Below are 21,930 nucleotides of genomic sequence, written 5' to 3' on the forward strand. Positions count from 1 at the left end.
ACCATTTTTTATCTTATTTTGTTCTCCTACCTATTTTAGTTTAGGCTAATTTATGTTTTTTTCTAACATTTTAGTTGAAAAATTTCTTAGTCTCTTCTTAACTTTTTAAATAATGTAAACTCTTATGGCCTTGAATTTTCCTCTGAGCACTGGTAATTGTATCACATTGTTTGAGATGGGGTTTTCCTTTTTAAGAATTCTGTACTTACTAGAATTTTGGTTTCAATTTCCTCTTTCAGAAAACAGTTTTTAAAGATGGGATTGTTGGCTTTAATATCTAAAAAATAACAATTGGCTTCTATTCACTTTGTCATTTATTTCTAGATTATTTTAAAAGGCATGTTAAACATTCTTACTTAACCAAATAAAAGTATATTAGATACTTCTGTGTACCAGACACTGTATGAGCACTTTACACATATTTTACTGTATTATAAAAACTTTAATTACAATAATTCCTTTCATTTCACAGAAAAAAAGATGTTTATAGGTTGAAAAAAAACTTTCTCAGAGTTATAAAATCATAAGAAGGATAGTTAACCATAATCAAGTCTTTCAACTGTTTGCAGTCTTGCTTAAGATCCATAATAGGATATGTTCAAAATGGTATTATTACTCCATCTTAATGCACATTTTGGTCTGACTGAAGTTCAGGTCCAAATTTATCTTATCTCCTAGTATTTGGATGCTTCATGATTCTGATTAACTCTTACAATTTTTTTAAAAACATAACAAACTTCATTTTTAGAGCAGTTTTACAATCAAAGAAATGTGAGCACGAAGACTTTATATGTAACCGCTGTCCCCAACAAGATAGCCTCCCCCACTCTCTTAGTCCATTTCTGTAGCTGTAATAGAATAACTGAGGCTGATAAATTCATAAAGAACAGAGGTTAATTGTCCTAGCGTCCACAGAAGCTGGGAAGCCCAAGAGCTGAGCACAGGTATCTGGAAATTGTCGGTAGAAAAAGCAGGAGAGGGCAAGAATGAGACAGCAAGGGGGGTCTGAGCTCACTTTTGTCAGGAACCTGCTCTTGTGATAAACAACCCACTACCATGATAACAGCATTAACCCAGTGGATTTTCCCTCCCTTGAGGGTTCTACCTCTCAACACTGTTGCATTGTTCTAGCTCAAGAAGTTTATGGGTCTCTCTTAAACCATAGAAGACACTATTAAATTCCTACACCATGGTGGTACATTACAATTAATTAATCAGTAATGACCCAACAGTATCTTTCAAAGTTCCTTTTTTACATCAGGATGCACTTTTGATTCTTGATGTTGTGCTTTCTGTGGTCTTGGAAAAATGTATAAGACATATCTATTATGGTATAATAGAAGACTTTCAGTAAAGAAAAAATCTTCTGTGATCTACCCAGGCATCTCCCTTCCTCCAACCCCTGACAACTAGTGATGTTTTCACTTTCTCCACATTGTTGCACTTTCTAGAATGTCATATGATTGGGACCATACAACATGTCCCCTTTTCCGACTGGCCTCATTCACTTAGCTATATCCTGTGAGGTTTCCTCTACGTCTGCTCATAGATCAGTTGCTCATTTCTTTCAAAGAAATGAATTATATTTCATTATTGGTATGGACCACAGTGTATTTATCCATTCATGCCCTGAAAAGCATCATTGTAGCTTCTATGTTTTGGCAAGTATGAATAAAGATTTTATAAATATTTGAGTGTCTCTTTCTATAAGGGCTATATTTTGGCTCATTTGGATAAATACAAAGGTGCCCAGTTACTCAATTATGTGGTGAGTGTACTTAGACTCATATAGAACTGCTAGTTTTCCAGAGAGGCTGACATCTTTGTCCTTTTTTCTATTTGTCTACCCTTTCTTCAATACTACACTGTCTTGATTTCATAGCTTATACTGTATTGAAATTAGGTATTGTTAATTCTACATTTTCATTCTTACCCTCAGTATTGGGTTGCTCATTCTGAGCCTTTTGCCTCACCATGTGAACCTCAGAATTATTGATTGGAATTTCATTTGTTCTGAAGATCTAGTTGGGAAGAATTAACCTCTTAGTGATGCTGTTTGAGTCTTTCTTTTCATGAACAGTTAGTAAGTCTCATCCATTTTCCTTATATAGATCTTTAACATATTTTGTTAAATATATGCTTAAGCATTCCATGTTGGAAAGTATTAAAGTAAATGGTATTTAATTTCAGCATCCTCTTGTTTGTGGCTGGTATATAGGAAAGGGAATGCCGTTTGTACACTAACCTTGTATCCTGTAGCTTTGCTGTAATCACTTATTCCAGAGTTTTTACACTTTTTTTTTTGGTACTAGGGATTGAACTCGGGGGCACTCAACTGCTGAGCCACATCCCCAGCCCTATTTTGTATTTTATTTAGAGACAGGGTCTCACTGAGTTGCTTATCGCCTCGTCATTGCTGAGGCTGGCTTTGAAATCAAGATCCTCCTGTCTGATTCTCTGAAGTCGCTGGGATCATAGGCATGTATCACTGTACCCAGCAGATTTTTGTACACTTTTGATTGTTTTTTTAAATTAGGTTTTCATATATTATCATGTTATTTTAAAACAAACATGGATTTATTATGTAAACATGCATGTATTATCCTTGATCACATTCGTGAACACTGGCAGTACAATGTTACCTTACAACCAAGCTTTCTGGTTTCTCACTGCTGAGGATGGCATAAATTATAGGCTGTTTTGTAGGTATGCTTTGTTAAGTTTAGGAAATTTTCTTCTATTCCTAGTTTACTGAGAATTCGTTTTTTAAACAGGTGAGTGTTGAATTTTTAAAATGCTTTAAGTGCAACTGTTGATATAGCCATGTAATTTTTCATCCTTGTCCTTTGTTTTAATTTATTGCATTAATTGGTATTTGAATTCTAACCCAGCCTTATGTATCTAGGCTATATCTCAGTTGGTCATGGTGTCTGATTGTTTTTATACATTATCAGATTGAATTTGCTAATGATTTTTTGAGAATTTTTGTTGAACCAGAAACTGGAAGTCCCCCTTACTCTCATTTGAAGAGAACCTTAATAATTTCAAATTCCTTAATAGGATATATAATGTCCAGAGGGTTTGCTATTGTCATTTCTTGGACTTTACTTTATTCTACTCACTATATTTCATTGTTCCCATTGTTAATTTGTGACTGTATTACAAGACATAAACCCAATGCAATCAATGATCTGATCTTCTGTTTTGTTAAATTTTATATCTCCAGTTAATGGTATAAACAATGAAATAAATAGATGTTATAAGGTTGTTTTAAAAAATGGATAAATAGATAAATAGCTAGTTACTATAACTACATGAATCTTGAAAAAATATCCCCAAAGAAATAATGAGATATAATTATCAGATAAATGGGAAAAAACTTGATCTGGCAGTGTGGTAATAAGTGATAAGTTCATCAGTTCATCTAAATGAACTGATGTATTATTTTTGCCAATTGTCACTCTGTCAATTTTCCCATGTTTCTGAAATATTTTTGGTACATTTTCTTGACCATAATAATATAATTAATCTATTGGCATGTTTACATGTATAAACTTGTGGGAATTCCCAGTGAAACTGATTAAGGAAGAATCGCTTTGGATGCATTCCAGTTGCAGGACTCCATGATGACTGTGGTTTCTGGTATAAAACCTACAGTGATCTTCATTCTTGTCAGGTAAAAAATGCTGTCCTTTTAAAGCCTGATATAATCACTTAAAAAGATGCTTCAGTAGGCTGAAAGCATGATCTACATGAATCACAATAATGCTCTCTGGTAGTTATTACTAACATTGCTGAAAGAGAACTTAAAGAGAAAATATTCCTTTTTTAAAAAAGCTAGTTGTTATCTTCCTACATGAACATGTGATTTGTTTACATTTTTGAGAAATTATGCTATTATGGAAGTTTTTACTTTTTGTATTCTCAACATGGAATTCCTTTGAAATCCATCTACAATGCTGGTGATGATTTTCTGCAAACCTTAGAAGACTCTGCTAACAATGGAAGACATAGATGTTATTTTAAATATATCAACAGGAATAATACAGACTTTTTCCTTCTGTGTGTATCCTGGGTTGAAAAGGGACTTCCAGCTCTTTACTAGTGAAGCAAAAAGTCATCATTCAAACTACAGACAAGATTCCAAAAGTAAGACTTTAACGATTGATAGAAAAAACTAGAATTTGAAATTGTGTGTAATTTTCAGTTCGTAGGAAATTATATCACTTGAATTTGCAAGAATTAAAATTGTGGGAAAAACTTCTGAAGGCAGATCATGGCTGATGAGTTCATAAATGAGAGTTGCCATGAATAAATTTAAAAATTAAAAGAATGAATTCTTCAACCATTTTCTATCCTCAAGATTTATGCTTCATCTGGAACAGTAGAAGTAACAAGGTAGTTTTGCTCAGTCAGCACCAAGATTGCATCCACTAAATACACACCCTGGTGCAGACTCAGCTTTAATGAGAATGTGGACACTCTGTGATGCCTGGAAGTTCACCTAATTAGGTTGATGTGACAGAAGGTAAGTGCTACCTACACACTAGTTGGTTGAATAAACAAATGAAAGATTGCATGTAGAGCAAACCTTTCTTCAATATATACCTTTATTTTAGAGCCAGTGCTCATCGTCTGGTTTCTGAAGTTAGAGTCTCCTAAGAAATGGATGGAAATACAGTGGTGGAAAATCATTAGGGATATTTGAGCACTAGTGGAAGACTTGAGCAGATGAGCATGAAGAATTGTAAGAGATGAATTTGGGCAGATGACAGAATTGTGTAATTTAAAGTCAGGGAGGTGATGAATATATATTGAGTGCGTGATAAAAATCTCCTGTAGCATTTTGAGAAAAGGAGTGATATGATCTGAAGAAGATTAAAAAGACAATTTGTTTTGTTTCGGGAAAATGGCTTGTTAAAATCAAAGATGAAAGTAGGTAGAATTGGCAAGTGGCTGTTGCAGTAGATCAGGGATGTAGTTGGTTGCAGTGAAAATGATCAGATTTACAGTATATCTACTACAAGGCAAGAGAGTTTGTTAAGCGTATGAATGAATGACATGAAAGGAATAATGAATGGATGTCTATTATGTGTCAAAAGGTCAGAATTGGGACTAAAAAGTTGAGTGGAAGGAGAAGCCATTTTATTAGATAAAGGAAACCTCAGAAAGAATATATTTATCATGAAAAAATCATTTAAAATTCACTTTTGTAAATAATAATTGGATATCTAGTTGGATATGTGAATTAAATAGTTTCAGATACCCTTTTAAGTTAAGAGAGACAGTGGTGAAGACAGACAATTCCCTGGTTCTTCAAGCATTTGCGGGTTAGGAAAATGAGGAATGTCCAAGTAAAGACCCTCAAAGAAGGATTCAACCACTTGGTAGTATATATGAAAATGTGACAGCTACTGATCACACATTGTGTCACATGAAACAACTCCTGTTTTATCTAGTTCAATTACCCCTACATTTTCCTCTAATGCATGTTGAGGCCTTAACTTCACTACTACATAATGTGATTTTTTTTGTGAGTAGGTTCTTTGCAGAGGTCTCAAGAAGTTAAAATAAGCTTATTAGGGTGGTCATCATTCCAATAGGATTGATGTCCTATGAGAAAGGAAATTTTGGATGTAGGGAGGACAACACGTGAACACAAAACTGGTATCTGTGAGCCAAGGAGAAAGGCCTGAGACAGTGCTTTTCCTCAATATCTTCTGAAGGAACCAATACAGCACAGGTCTTGAGTTTGAGTTTATAGCATGTCAAACTCTGAAACAACAGATTTCTGTTAACGAGTTTGTGGTGTTTTATTACAGCAGCTCTAACAAGAGAACATGGATTTTGCTACTGAGAAGCGGGGTGCAGCTATAAAAATACCTCAAAGAGTGGAAGTAGCTCTGAGATGGGTTATGGGTAGATGGATGGGGAAGAGTTGTGATTCATGATAGGAAGAGCCTCTGTGAAGAGACTGTGGGTGCAACTATGAACATCAAAAGGTGGTTCAGGTGAGGGATCTGAAAGAGAAAAGGAGAACAGCACAGAAAGCCTCTCTTGTGCTAGAGAGAACACACACATCATCACGAACAGAATCCTCCTAGAAATATGAATGGCAAGGTATTTCTGGTTGAGGTGTCCAGGGGATAAGAGATGATTGGAAAGTGGAGGAAAAGCTGTCATTGTTAATGATTTACAGTCATAGAACTAGAAATGAATATACTGACTTTTGGTCTATCATTTTACACTTTATTTTAGCCACTATGAATATAAAAAAATGACCTTAAGTGAATCTCTGGCATTACACCTTTGTGACATCATGTGTGGTGCATTTTCTCATGAAATTCATTTTTCATTCCTTTTTGTTATTTTCTACCTCCTTTAATTGCATAAAGTATGGCTTCCTGTGAGAAGTCTTGCCATAATCCAGTTGCTTTATCAATTGCAGCACAGTGAACTGGTATCATGACATAAATAATTCACTTATTATGGCAACTATCATGTTTTACTTTAAATCTTGATCCCATCACTACATATGGAATCACTTGGGGAAAGAAATGCTATCTTACTTCACTGTGCCTGATATGTGCAACAGATAGCCTGCCACAAGTTGATGCTTCTCATACATATTTTAGAGGATGAATGAATGAAGATTGAGATTATAATACTTCTAAGGATTTTCTTCATTTTTTTGTAGGTGAACTGCTTTAATATCTGGAATCAGCACCAACAAAAGACTAGGTGGAACATAGGAACAATGTAACTTATTTTGTCCTCTTGGGCCTCACACAAAATCCAAAGATGCAGAGAGTACTTTTTGTTACATTTTTGCTTTTCTATATCTTGACCATGGTGGGAAATCTGCTCATTGTGATGACCATAATCTTCAGCAAGACCCTGGGCTCACCAATGTACTTCTTTCTTGCTAGCTTATCTTTTATGGATGCAATTTATTCTACAGTTATTTCCCCCCAAATGATTTCCCACTTGTTCTTTAGGGAAAATATCATATCCTTCAAGAATTGTATGACCCAGCTTTTTACAGGACACTTTTTTGCTGGGGCAGAGGTCTTTCTTCTGTTGGTGATGGCCTATGACCGCTATGTGGCCATCTGTAAGCCCCTGCACTATTTGATTATCATGAGGCCATGGGTATGTGTTGTGCTGCTGGTAGTTTCCTGGGTTGGAGGTTTTTTGCACTCAGTAATCCAGTTGGGCACTATTTATGGGCTCCCATTCTGTGGCCCCAATGTCATTGATCATTTCATATGTGACATGTACCCCTTACTGAAACTCGTCTGTGTTGACACTTATGTCATTGGCCTCTTAGTGATGGCCAATGGGGGACTCATCTGCACAACTGTGTTTCTGCTCTTACTTGTGTCTTATGCTGTCATCTTCCACTCTCTGAAGAACCTGAGTCTGGAGGGGAGGCGGAAAGCTCTCTCCACCTGTGGTTCCCACATCACTGTGGTTGTCTTCTTTTTTGTCCCCTGTATTTTCATATATGCATGACCAGCCAAGACTTTGCCCATTGACAAGTTATTGAGTGTGTTTTACCTGGTCATAACCCCCATGCTGAACCCCTTCATCTACACTCTGAGAAACTCAGAGATGACAAATGCTATGAAGAAACTCTGGGGAGGAAAAGTCATATCATGTAGTAAATGAGTGAGTTTCCCGCTCTAAGGAGAGTCATTTTACCATAAAACTATCTTCTTAGGAAGCATAACATTTGTGAAGCTGATGTTAACTTCCTTTCCCTCCAAATTTCTGGTAAATACAATTAAGAAATTGAATATGTGCTTCTACCACTAATAGTTTCACTGATGTAATGTAGACTTTATAATGTCTTGTTGATCACTACTGGACAGTTCTAATGCACATGTAATACATTGTCTATGACAATATGTAGTAAATTAATGAATAAAATTTTGGAATGATTGCACTGATGTCATTTAATTTTTGCATTTATTTGTATTCCTCACTTTGCTATTCCTTATCTTATTTTTAGACTTCCTGTTATATCGATTCTTTTTATTATGTTTTAATATTTAAATGCAATATAAACTTACGTTCATTTATTTTCAGTAGCGTATGTAAATTTTAGTACTCTAAATTTACCTGGTAAAGTAAAAAATGGAATGGTTCACAGTAACATTAAAAGTAGAACCCTGACAACATGATAAATTGTAGAAATCTACTATCTCTCATCAGAATCTCTCAGTGCTAAGTCTCAGATGCAGGTAGTAAATTGTTTTTCTGTTTCTTCAAATAAGGGGTCTTATCATTTGTGACAACTGGGGTGACACTGGAGGACATTATGCTAAGTGATATAGGCTGGACATAGAAAGACAAATACTGCATGATATCATTTACATATAGAATTAAAAGTAGGCACAGTCCTGGGACAGAGAGAAGGATATTGGTTGTCACAGGCTGGAAGGTGAGAGGATAGTGATGTTTTTCAAAAAGTGCAAAGTTTATTATGATAGAAAATGTCTTGTTGGGCTGGGGATGTGGCTCAAGAAGTAACGCGCTTGCCTGGCATGCACAGGGCACTGGGTTCGATCCTCAGCACCACATAAAAAATAAATAAATAAATAGAATAAAAATGTTGTGTCTACTGAAAACTAAAAAATAAATATTAAAAAAGAAAATGTCTTGTTATAGATGTTATTTCTGCTGTATTATTAATTGTAGTTACCATGCACTATGATATGATAGCTAATAACACTAATTATATACTTGATATTTGATAAGAGGGTAGATATGTGTTCACAAAACTATCACATAACTACAATGCACTAATGAAGACATTAAGAAAAAGATGTTAAAAGAAATCATTCAAACGATGGAAAATGATACCATATGGGAATATGATTTTATAAACCAAAAAGAGATCATCAGAAAGAATTAGCACATGAGCAAACATGAATTTTTCTATTGAAATATCTTTAAAATATAATTATTAAAATAATATTTATGTAAATTTGTTATGAAATTGTAACCCAATCCTCCAAACTAAAATAAGTAATGTTTAATAAGTTAACAATGAAAATAAAAAGACATAAATAATCCAAAAGAAATATGAGAAAAGAAAATAATAATGAAAATACAGAACTCATAAAATGATTATATGTTTAAAATTAACTATGGCTATAGTTACATCAATGTAAATGGTTTAAATATTGCATTAAAATGCAGAGAGAGATCACAGTCTCTGTAAGAAAACTAAGACTCCTTTGTATGTTGCCTCCATAAACACACACCTTTATGCATAAAGTAAGGTAGATTAAAAGTTTGGTAATTTCCAATTTCCTGGGGAATCACTCATTTAATCCAGATTATAATTTATTTTATTTAATCCAGGTTCCAAAACTTTTTAGAGTTGGTAAAATTCCCAACTTTTTTTAAAAGAACTTTCTTTGTATTCTTTGTGTCATTCCTAATTTTGAAATCTGTGCCTCCTTTGATTTTTTGTGTGATTAGAATAGAGAGTGTTTTATTCATTTACTCATATTGTTCTTATTTTTATCCAATCAAGTAGATCTTAGATTGCTATATTTTGAATACAGAGTGATCCCCATGTGTTCATTTGTTAAAGACTTGGTCCTCAGCAGGGTGTTAATAGAAGGTGGTTGAAACTTTTAGAGGTGAGACCTAGTGGGAGGTTTTCCATCACTGGGAGGCAGATTCTAAAACAGGATTGTGGAACCTGATATCCTACTTTCTATTCTTTTGTTTTCTTGAGAGGAGGTGAAGTGTTTGCTTCACCATGAGTGCTCACCATGATATGCTGCCTCCCCACAGGCCCAAAGCCAAGGGCCACTTAATCATGGCTTGAAACCTCAAAGCTGTGAGTCAAATTGAAATTTTTCTCTTATTAAGTTGGTGTAACTTAGGTATTTGTTACAGTAATGTAAAACAGACTAAGAAACATAATAGCTCAAATTATTTTTTCTAATGTAGAAAACCTCTTCTATCTTCACTAGGTGCTTGAACCTACTTTTGCTTAGGGTAATTTTCTGGTTTTCTAACATTCTTAGTTGAAAGGATGTTTAATCTTTTATTGAATTTTAAACAATACGAACTCTAAGATGTTAAGTTTTCCTCAGAGCACTGAGCTAATACCCTACTGTATTAAATAGTATTTTCACTTAAATCATGTTACATATTTTGGGTTTTAATTTCTACCACTTTTTTTACTGAAGAACTTTTAAAAATAGGACTTTGAATAGTAGCAATTAGAATGTAATAATTGGTTTATACCAGCAATCTCATTCATTTCTAGATTTATTGAAAAGCATTCAAGCATGATTAAATACTCTCATGATAAAAACAAACTAAAAATCATATTTTACACTATTATGTGTGTGATAGATGTTGTGTGAGTATCTTATACATTATGATGTATTATCAAAACTTTTAAGCTGACTTCTGTATTTTCATAATCTCATTGTAATGTAAGTGTTTAGTTTCAATAAAGCATTTAGACTGATGGCTCTGGAGCTTGGAGAAAGACTAAGGAATTTGTAGAGATTCTGAGGAAGGTGTGGACCTCCACAGCTATCCTTGCAGGAGGAGAGAGCAAAGTCCTTTCTTCCAGTATTAGGACAGTCCTGAGTGGCAGAACTACCCAAAAGGACCACCAGGGCTAAAAAGCTGGACCCTCCTCTCTGTCTCTAAACTATGACAGGTTCTTGCTCTCTCTGGGGAGAGGCAAAGAGCTTGCAAATGGAAGTTTCAGTGAATGAGCACCGAGACATGGTCCTTCTCATCCCTTCATCCAGCTGTTGTGAAAAGATGAGGCAGGGTCAAGAAAATGCTTAATCTAGCAGCCAAGAGAATGGACTTTGCTGCCCTCATTTGTGCTAGTCTTTAGTTTTATGCACCACTTTTCACCTCCATGTTACTACTTGTTTTCCTTTATTTCCTAGAGTTTCCATTCATTCCCTCCCTTCTGTTATTGGTCTAGAAGCAAACAATTCTGAACCTCAGTGCCTAGGAAGCTGACAACCCAGGTTGTCTTTGAGGTATTTAGTCACACCTAGTGCTAATGGAGCTGTCACAGACCATGCAGCTTTGCATTGTTTGCATTTTGTTTTCTTGAAAGGAGGTGAACTCTTTGCTTCTACCTTCTCTCTTCCTGGCAATCAGGGAGAGTTAATGCTCTGAACCTGCAACAAGGAGATGGGCCTGCTGCCATTTTGTGGAAGCTATTTAAGTTAGGACAGGACTCCACAGGAGCTTCCCAAGACCCTGATGGCATGAGATCTCTATTTGTGAGTCACGAATCTGTCTACTGTGTAAGTTTCTATACTTTGGCTGAGACATAATTTTGGTGTGAGTTCTGTTCTCTCCGAATGTTACAAGAGAGGTCAAATGATGTCAAGAAAAAAAAAAAGAATACCAGAGTTGGAGTTGGCTTCTGCCTTAGACTATCTGGAAGACTTTGGGTGAGTCACGAAAGGCCTCAGTTTCTCTGCTTACAAGTGTTATATTGGGGTGATGGTTGTGAAGTTCCTCTCACAGCCAGAAATTTCGTATGATCACTAAAATGCTTGAAATGTTTTAAAGTTCCTTCCCTTATTTTGTCTGGATATGCTGAGTGTGGTGGTCTAGTAGTTCCCAGGAATACCCTCCCTCTGGATCTGCCTGGACTACCCAGGGAGGAATGAAAGAAAGGGTGTGTGACCTACAAAAGTATAAATGTAATGACAGCCAACCATTTAGTAGAAAGGAGACTTGTCTTTACCCAGCTTAGTACAATAACTAGAAAAGGCGGTTTGCTATCTCCCCATCCCCAAGCCTATTCCTTTAGGCATGCAGGTAACTGTTCCTCCCCACCTCCCATTTCTTCTCATTCCACCAGGGAAGCCCGACTAAGGAACAACAAGAAGTCCTACAAAGGGGAGGTCTCACCAACCAACTGGCAGCCATTTGATGATGATAGGTATGTCTGACACTATAAAGGCTGTGTGCAGAAGAAGCCAACTCCACAGGAATTTGAGCTCCAATGCCAGGAGGCAGGAGGTACTGAGGGCAAATTCACTGCACCGACTCAATCTGAAAGACCCACTGGAGGATCTCCTGGTGGCACAGATCCTGCACAGCTTTGGGTTGTTGCTGTAGTGCTGTCACCCAACATGCAATCAGCTCACTGACTACACACAGCAGTAAAAGAGGCAGCAGCAGCTTCAACATAGCCCAGGGCCCAGTGTGTTCCCATAGGTGGCTTGAGGGGATGGGAGCTACACTTAGATTTGGGGGCCTGATTTGCTTCCTTCTTGGGTTTGTTCTCCTGCTCCACTTGAATCTTTGAGGGCATCACATTCTTTTCACTGATACTCCTTCTCTTCTGCCTTGTCCAGCTTCTGCAGTTCCTGCTCCTGAGCTTCCTTAGCTCGCTGTTTGGCCTCCAACCTCTTCTCTGCCTCTCCTTCCACTTCCAGCAACCTCTGCCTCTCTGGCTCCTGATCCACCTGCACAGTCTTTATGTACTGTAGCACCTTGTTTGCACACTGCTTACACAGCTTCTCATCCAAGCAATCACCAGCCACTTTGGCCAAGAAAGTGTCCAAGGTGTTGTCCTTTAGGTCCAGCCACTCCAGGTTCTTGAGCTGAGCAAAGCTGACAGGCAGGGTGACCAGTCTGTTGTTGAGGAGATCCAGGTGCTGGAGGTTGACCAGAAGGCCAGACTCAGCTGGCAGCGACTGAAGCTTGTTCTTAATAAGGTCCAGCTTCATCATGTGTGTGAGGCCACAGAAATCCCATGGTAGAACACTGATTTACGGCAGGACAGATTCTTATAGTTGGGGAAGTTCTTAGTATGTTAAGTCTTCTAGTGTTATGATGTTACTTACTCCCACTGTTGCTATAAATGCAACTGACACTTGTGCTGAAGTTCAAGGCTGTATACATAAATGTATTTCTTTGAGGTGAACTTCATTTAATTGTACCATTATGTATGGAAATGCTTATATTATCTTACCACAGGATAGTTTTCTTGTGGAGCAAATACTTTTAATTATCTACCCACTAATATGCCTCATAGAACCCACTGTTGTCTTAGCAGACTGTGTTTCTACCATCTCCACAGATTTTGATAGGTCACCATCTGCACAACATATCCATAAAAGGTCTATTTCCTTTGATGAAAACTGTAATGATTCAGTAAAGGCAGAATTTGAGGCCTTGACATTTTCCTTAGTAGGTATCCTTGGACTAGCTGTCAGGGTTTACAAAACAACTATGAAATTGGCCTGTGCTATGGTAAAAAATATTAATCATACTTCTTTGGCAATCAATATGCTTAATGAAGAGCAAAATCATTATTGTCAAGCTATTCTTGACAATCAGGCTGCAATTGATTATTTGTTATTATTACATCATAAAAGATGTCAGGAGCTTAATAATATGTGTGGCTTTAATTTAAGTGATAACAGTAATTCTACTTCAAAAGAGTTAGATCACCTTAAAAATACCATTAAAAAGGTCCAAAAAGATGATGGAAGTTTAGATTTATTATATTGGCTAACTTCATGGTTACCCAGTTTTACTTGAATCAAACAATTTTTCATAGGTGGATGTTTAGTAATATTAGGATTGTTACTTCGTGCTTGTTGTCATTGATGCCTACCTTATTTTTTTATATATGTACACAACATTTTTCTTTTTTTCTGTTTCTTTTTAAATTTGTTTTAATTAGTTACACATGACAGTAGAATTATCTTGACATATCATACATTTGAATCAGATGTGGTATAATTTCTCGTTTTTCTGAGTATACAGGTTGCAGAATCACATTGGTCATACAGTCATGTATATACATACAGCAATAATAATGTCTATTTTTTTCTGCTGTCCTTCCTATCCTGCTTTCCCCTCCCCTCCATTCCCATCACTTCTCTCACTTCTCTCTACCCAGTCTAATGTGACACACTTCTTTTTTTTTCTTCTATTCAACATAGTTCTGAAAGCACTAGCCAGAGCAATTAGACAGACGAAAGAAATTAAGGTATAACTATAGAAAAGAAAGAATTTAAACTAGCACTATTTGCTGATGACAGGATCCTATACCTAGCAGACCCAAGAGGTTCTACCAAGAAACTTCTAGAACTAGTAAATTGAATTCAGCAGAGTGGCAGGATATAAAATCAACACCCAAAAATCAAAGGCATTCCTGTGTATCAGTGACAAATCCTCTGAAATGGAAATGAGGAAAAATACCCCATTCACAATATCCTCAAAAAAAAAAATACTTGGGAATCAACTTAACAAAAGAGGTGAAAGATCTATACAATGAAAACTACAGAACCCTAAAGAGAGAAATAGAAGAAGATCTTAGAAGATGGAAAAATATAACTTGCTCATGAATAGGCAGAATTAATATTATTAAAATGGCCATATTACCAAAAGCCTACCTTATTTTTTAACCTCTGCCAATATTAAAGAAAAAACAAGTGTTATTCATCCAAAAGGCCATATAAAAGAAAATAGGGGCGCTATAAGGATTCTGTGTTCTGGATTGGGGTCTCTGATGACTTCATGGCTGTGGCATGCTTGGTGGCTGGGAAAGTTTCTGTACAAAAGTATGTGATGCCTAGCAGCTGGAAAAGTTTCTGTGCAAAGGTAGGAAATGAACAGCTGTTGTAGTAATGCCCTCTGAGGAGGCTCTGAACTACAGTATTATCAGCCTTGACCTTGATCTCAAGCATATGGCTCCTATGAATACAGGAACTTGATTCTTGATAAATACAATGTTTCACCAAGTTCTGGTGCTCCTGGATCTGCCTGCCTAACAATAACTTCAAACAATGGACTTTCTTGAGAGCTATACAAAACTTCTAACACAGCATATTGTAACTAGAATGTAACTGCAGAATGAGCATCCTTAATGATACAATAAACAATAATGTAGTTATGGCATGAATAACCTAATGTAACCTATTGTTATAAATAAACAGATCACTTAGATGAGCAGCTGTTTTTCTTTCTGCCTCTGCCTCTTGTCTCTGTGTCTCCTTTTTATTTCTCTACAAAATTTGCTCAGCAACTTGCTCCCCACCATGATGTGCTGCTTCACCAAAGGCTCAAAGCAAAGAGGCCAGTTGGTTATGGACTAAAACATCTAAAATGGTGACCAAAATAAACTTATCTGTTATTAAGTTGAATTAGCTCAGGATTTTGTAATAGTAACGGAAAAAAAGAAAACTAACACAGATATGATAGCTCTAAGTGTTTTCTAATGGAAGACATGATTATCTTCATTTTGTTCTCTTACCTATTTTAGTTTAGTTTAATTCTATGCTTTTTTCCTAACATTTTTAGTTGAAAGACTTCTTCATCTCTACTTTACTTTTTAGATAATGTAAACACTTATGAACTCAAATTTTCCTCTGAGCACTAGTAATATTATTCCATTGTTTGAACTTGGGTTTTCCTTTGAAGAATTACATACATTCTAGAATTTTGGTTTCAATTTTCTCTTCCACAAGCAGTTTTTCAAGATAGGATTGTTGGTTCTAACATCTAAAAGTAACAGTTGAATTTTATTAACTATCTCATTGATTTTGAGATGTTTTCAAGTGTGAAGTAAGACATTTTTAATATTTCTCTTTTAAGAAAATTAAAGTGGATTACATACTTCTGTGTATCTCACACACTCTATGAACAGTCTACACATATTTTACTTATTATCAAAACTTTAATTGCAATAATTCATTTCACAAAAAATTGATTCTTACATGTAGAAAATAACTTTCTCAAAGTTATAAAGCATTGTTATTGCTTCCATGTTTTGGCAATTATGAACAAGATTTTGTAAATATTTGAGTGCCTCCTTATGTAAGGTTTACATTTTTGGCTCATTTGAATAAACTTCAAGAAGTCTACTCTTTCATCAATACTACATTGTCTTGATTTTATAGCTTATACTGTCTTGAAGTTAGGTAATTTTTTTTCTAGCTTCCTTTCAATCATTGAATTTCAGTTTTTACAAATGATCTTAGTACAATCCAGGTAACTAAGGTTTTGCAGTGGAACAGTTCTTGGTACATGAAGAACAATCACTTGCTCCACTCTTTGTAAATAACTATGGGCTGGATTAACAAACATCGTCACAAACAGAAGTAAAGCCATAGGTCACTGCATATCTATTTACAAAAAGCCATAAACAAACATGCATTTCTTCTTTATCAGGATGACTTAAATAGATGTTTGAACATTAAGGCAGTGATGATTCTAAAACAATGAAAATCTAATTTAAGGCTTTATGTTCATTTTGAAACTCATATTCATAGGCAACTGTGACCAAAGCAAACTTATCTACTAGGTATTAGTTCATCTGCTTGGATATGTTATTAATCTATTACCAATTCTCTTTCAGACATATGGGCTAAGCATTATTACCAACACCATTAATTTACTTTAATTAATCATTAGTTTCCTTCTTAAGTTCTATTTTGAGGAGTTAGTGTTAGGTATTATTAATTGTCCATTTTTATTCTTCCCCTCAGTATATGGTTACTCATTCTGAGCCTTTTTCCTCACCATGTGAACCTCAGAATTAACTTGTCAACATTTACTAAATAGTGTGATAGAATTTTGATTGAAATTGCAACTGTTATGAAGATATAGTTGGGAAGAATTGACCTCTTGGCAATGCTGTTTGAGTTTTTCTCTCCATGAACAATTAGTAACTTTCTCTTTACTTATGTGTTTGTTCATACGAACTTCACTGTTTTCCTTGTAACATATTTTGTTACATATATGCTAAAATATTCCATTTTTGGAAATATTAAAGTAAATGTTATTGTATATTTAATTTCAGTGTCCTTTGTGGCTGGTATATAGGAAAGTGAACTCTATTTGCATATTAGCCTTGTATCCTGAGGATTCACTGTAATGACTTATTCCGGATTTTTGTAGACTTTTGGTTCTTTTTTTTTATTTTAAATAAGGTCTTCCTATATTATCATGTTATTTGTAAATAAAGATGGATTTATTTTGCAAGCATGCATTTCTTTCTATATTGGGCCTGATTTTATTTGAAAAACTAGCACTACAATGTTGAAAAGCAGTGTTGAGAGGAAGGATACTTGCCTGTTCCTTACCGTACAAAGAAGGCTTCTGGTTTCTCTCTGCTGAGGATGGTATTAGTTACAGGCTGTTTTGTAGGTAATCTTTATTAAATTTAGAAAATTTACTTCTATTCCTAGTTTACTGAGAGTTCTTTTAAAAAGGAGATAAGTGTTGAATTTTTATAATGCTTTGACCACAAATATTGGCATAACCATGTGATTTTTCATCTTTTTCCTTTGGCTTAATATATTGCATTAATTGATATTTGAATTCTAGACCAGCCTAATGTATTTAGGTTATATTTCAGTTGGTCACAGTGTATTATTTTTTTATACATTGTCAGAATGAGTTGCTAATAGTTTATTGAGAATTTTTGTTGAATCAGAAATTGGAAGTCCTTCTGACTCTCTTTTAAAATATTGTAAATAATTTCAAATTCCTGAGAAAGATCTATAATTCCTGAGGGTTTGCTCTTGTCATGTCTTGAACTTTACTTTGTTATATCTACCATGTTTAGTTGTTCCCCTTATTATTTTGTGACTGTGTTATAAGACATAAATCTGATGCATTCTAACTATGCATATCTTTTTTGTTCCATTAAATCTTTTATCTCCAATTAATAGCATAAAATATGAAATAAGTAGATATTCTAAGATTGTTTAAGACACCAATGAATAAATAGACAAATAGCTAGTTTCTGTGACTTCATGAATCTTGCAAAAACATTCCTAGTCCCAAACAAATAGAGAAAATTGAGTATTAGATGGAAAAAAATTGGTTTGGCAATGTGGAAATAAGCAATAAATTCATCTTCAGTCAAACTAACTAACATAACTGACATATTATTTTTGTCAATTATCATTCTGACAAGTTTCTCATTTCTAAAACTTTTAAGTTGTATCCTTTTCTACCATAGTAACATGATTCATCTATTGGCATATTTACAGGTATAAACTTATGGGAATTCCCACTGAATGTGATTAAGGAAAAGTCATTCTTGGATACATTCCAGTTGCAAGACTCCATGGTTAGAATGGGTTTCTTGGTATAAAAACTACAGTGATCTTCACCTTGTCAAGTAAAAGATGCTGCTCTTCAAGGACTTGATATAATTATTGGAAAAGGTGCTTCACTATGCTTAAAGCATGATCTACATGGAGAAATCTAACCCTATGTCCTAATCTGTAGCACAAGTATTTGATTATACCAATACCTGCAGAGTCTTGCTATAGAACTCAAAGACAGTTATTACTAGAGTTACTGGAAAAGAACTTAAAGACAAAATGTTCTTTGTTAAAAAGATTAGTTGCTTTGATCCTACAATAACATGTGATTTGTTGGCCGTTTTGAAAAATTATTCCATTTTGGAATTTTTTAATTTTCCCCACAGAATTCCTTTGAAATCCATCTACAACTCTGGAAATGATTTTCTGCAAGCTTTAGAAGACTGGAGATATTGGACAGACAGATATATTTTGGATAAATTGATATATTATTTACAGGAATAATATAGCCTTTTTCTGTTGCATGATTCCTGGGTTAAAAAGAGATTTTCACCTCTTTACTAGTGTACCCAGAGGAGCAGCTGACACCTCATCCTTGAACTTTAGCATAAATATCATCTTTAAAAAGGAATTATCTTGGGGCTGGGGATGTGGCTCAAGTGGTAATGTGCTTGCCTGGCATGTGCAGGGTGCTGGGTTCCATCCTCAGCACCACATAAAATAAAATAAAGATGTTTACAAAAAAAAGGAATTATCTAATTACCTTATTCAAAAAGTGTCTCACTCATATTTTATTCTTTCACAATAACATGTTATTGGCCATCAGAGATTAAAGCTACAATTTTTAGTTACTCTCACTATTATTTTGTGACTGTTAGAAGATGTAAAGTTGATTCAGTTAGGATTATATTCTTATTTTATCCTTCCATTTTATTAACTATTGTATCACTATCTAAGATCATGTTGTCTGAAACTAAATAGATGCTCTTTTTTTTTTAATACCGAGGATTGAACTCAGGGGCATTTTACCACAGAGCCACCCCCAGGATCTCACTGAGTTGCTTAGTGCCTTGCCGTTGCTGACGCTGGCTTTGAACTCAATCCTCCAAGCAGCTGGGGTACAGGTGTGTGCCCCAGTCCAGGCTGCTCTTTAGTTTTGTAGAAAAACAAAGAATGAAGAGAAAAACTATACAAATAACTAGTTACTAAGGCTGTATAACCTTCTAAAATATATTTAATGTCAAATTCACATCGAGAAAAATGAAGATTAGATAAATATAAAATTAAAATCTCTCTGACAAAAAAAGGAATAAGTGATAAATTCATCTTCTTTGGAACAAATTAATGGGACTGATATTTTGTTTTTGATTATTTGTCCCATAATGTTTCTGAAACTATTTTTTTGTTACATCCTATGACTCTACTTCTGTGTTTTCTGTATTGCATCTTGAAACACAGATATTCTTTAAAAGTATAAGGAAAGTTCAAGGGAGTGTAATTAAGTAAGGATCATCTTGGACACATTCCAGCCGTAGGGCTCCATGATTAACATATGTTCATGGTAGAAAATCTTTATAGATCTTTGTCTCTGTAAGGTAAAAGCTTTCTTCTGTTAGTAACAGTTATAATTTTTTTAAAACTATGGTTTATTATTCTTACAGAAGGATTTTAAAAGGCACACAAGTAATCTATTCATATATAAAGCACAAGTATTTGGCTTTACCAGGATAAGAATAGACAGATTAAAAAGCTGAATGGTATCTATTAAAGTAATCAGAAAAGAAACTAGAAAACTTCCCTTTTTTAAAAATGCTAGATGTTATATTCCTATGATGAACTTTTTTTTTGCACTTTTAGTTAATTGTTTTAACATGGAAAACTTTAGCTTTTCTCTTTTTACCAAGAAATTCCTTTGTATACCACTACAACCACTAATGATTTTCTGCAGGATTTAGAAGACTCCAAAGAAAATGGACAAACATGGTTGTGTGATTTTTAAATATAATCTCCAAGAATAACAGCTTTTTTTCCTTCTCTGTGCATACTGGATGGAAGAAGATTACTCCTTATTTCAGAGATCAAACTTCTTTCAAAGTGCAAACAAGCTTCCAAAGGTAAGACTTTCTAGTCAGTAGCAGAAATCAGACTTTGAGGTTGTGGGAATGTTTCATTACCCAGGAAATTGTATCACTCAAGCATGTAAGAAAATGTTGATAAGAACTTCTGCAGGTGGAAAGTGGCTGTTCAGATTGAATAAAGTAGTCATCAGATTTAGATTAAAAATATTGAAAATTTAAGTCAGGGCCCATGTTATATCTTCCATCAACACTGTTGCTTCCATCTGGAGAAGTAGAAGGCCCAGAGTGAAAAGCTTGGAGATTTCTCTCCTTTAATGTCATGAGCCTATAGTAGACCCTGAGCCTTCATGAGCTAGTTGACAATCTGATGCCTGAAGTTTACCTCATGTGAAAAATAAGACACAATATAGTGTTCTTTGAACACCTGCTGGTTGGATAAATGAAAAGACTGAACGTAACACACACCTTTGTATAATAACTACTGTTACTTCCAAATTTGTGATGTTTCTGTTCTCTGAGATTAACATCTTTCAAAGAGTCAATGGTAGATATGGCAGGGGCTGTTGCAGTCGACAGGGTATGCAAGAAAGGGGAATGAGAAGATCACATTAGGAAGATATTTTAAATAGGAAGCCAAGGGGAACTGAACAAATGTATCCATAAGCAGTGTGAGAGGAATAAAGGAAGTTTGAACACTGTGCATTTGACCTGAAGGATCAGACAGAAGGAAATGCCCTTTTAGCATGAGAAATCCTGGAAGGAATAGATTTATTGTAGAAAATACAGTATTTGCTTTTGTAATTAAGAAAAGGATATCTACTGGAAGATATCACTTAAATAGTTGCAGATATCACCTTAAAAAAGGGGGTGTGATAATGTTCTAGATATGCAATTCATTGTGTTTTAGTTTAGAATAATGTGGACTATTCAACCAAAGACTCCAAACCAAAGAGTTTTCAGGGTTTGCCAATCTGAGACTGATAATTCCTGGTTTGTCAAGTATTCACATGAAACTATTTTTGGTTTTATTGTGTCCTCCCATATAATTTATATGTTGATGCCCTACCTACAATCCTGCAAAAAAATAAAAAGCTTTATTTGGAAATAGGGAGTTTGAAAAGATCATCCAGTTATAAAATTATATTAGGCTGGGTTCCAATCCAATATAACTTACAAAATATTGGAGTAGAAAATTTGATGAGGAAGAATGACAAATTAACACAAGATGGTCATCTGCAAGTCCTTTCTTCATGGTCTTCTGAGGGCGCCACCAGTGCCCATACCATTATTTTGAATGTCTACCTGCAGGGCTCTGAGACAACACATTTGTGTTTATAACAGCTGTAACTCCAGCAGATGAAGACAGCTTTTGGTACCAGAAAGTGGGTTGCTGTTCCTGCAATAAAGGTCTGATATATGGAGCCAGCTTTGTGATTGATTGATGGATCAATGTGGGGAGATGTTTGGGAATCATCATAGAAGGAGCCCAGATGGCCTTGAAAAGATGGTGGGTAGAAATATGAATACTGAAAGGTGATGCTGGTGAGGGCTCAGCAAGGAACGAGAAGAGTGGTGGAGATGTCATCTGTCTTGGAGAACAGAAATCACTGTGAGCACAATGTTCTTGGAAATGTGAATGCTGAGATGCTTGGGGGTAACAGTTCCAGTGGACTGTGAGCCAAAGTCATTGGAGGAAGGGCATCATTTTCTAAAGATTCAGCACCAGGATTGATACAGTGATAGTGGCCTATAGTCGTTCAATA

The 21,930-nt window shown here is 35.2% G+C and overlaps 1 protein-coding gene and 1 pseudogene across 1 annotated transcript; one reads left to right on the plus strand and one right to left on the minus strand.

The window, feature by feature from the left end:
- Positions 1-6,909: 6,909 nt before the first annotated feature.
- LOC124099871 (olfactory receptor 4A47-like) lies at positions 6,910-7,515 on the plus strand. Its single transcript, XM_046455124.1, has one exon. The coding sequence runs from the start codon at positions 6,910-6,912 to the stop codon at positions 7,513-7,515; it is 606 nt and encodes a 201-aa protein (XP_046311080.1).
- Positions 7,516-12,051: 4,536 nt separating this feature from the next.
- LOC124100147 (leucine-rich repeat-containing protein 59-like) lies at positions 12,052-13,546 on the minus strand (annotated as a pseudogene).
- Between the last annotated feature and the right edge of the window lie 8,384 nt (positions 13,547-21,930).

The sequence above is a fragment of the Marmota monax genome, unplaced genomic scaffold (genome assembly GCF_021218885.2).
Source record: "Marmota monax isolate L192 unplaced genomic scaffold, Marmota_monax_Labrador192_F-V1.1 WCK01_AAM20220418_F8-fsc00047, whole genome shotgun sequence".
NCBI lineage: Eukaryota > Metazoa > Chordata > Mammalia > Rodentia > Sciuridae > Marmota > Marmota monax.

What these genes read in the sequence shown, in the direction of transcription:
- LOC124099871 (XM_046455124.1), top strand. Translation starts at nt 6,910, where the DNA reads ATGTACTTCTTTCTTGCTAGCTTATCTTTTATGGATGCAATTTATTCT.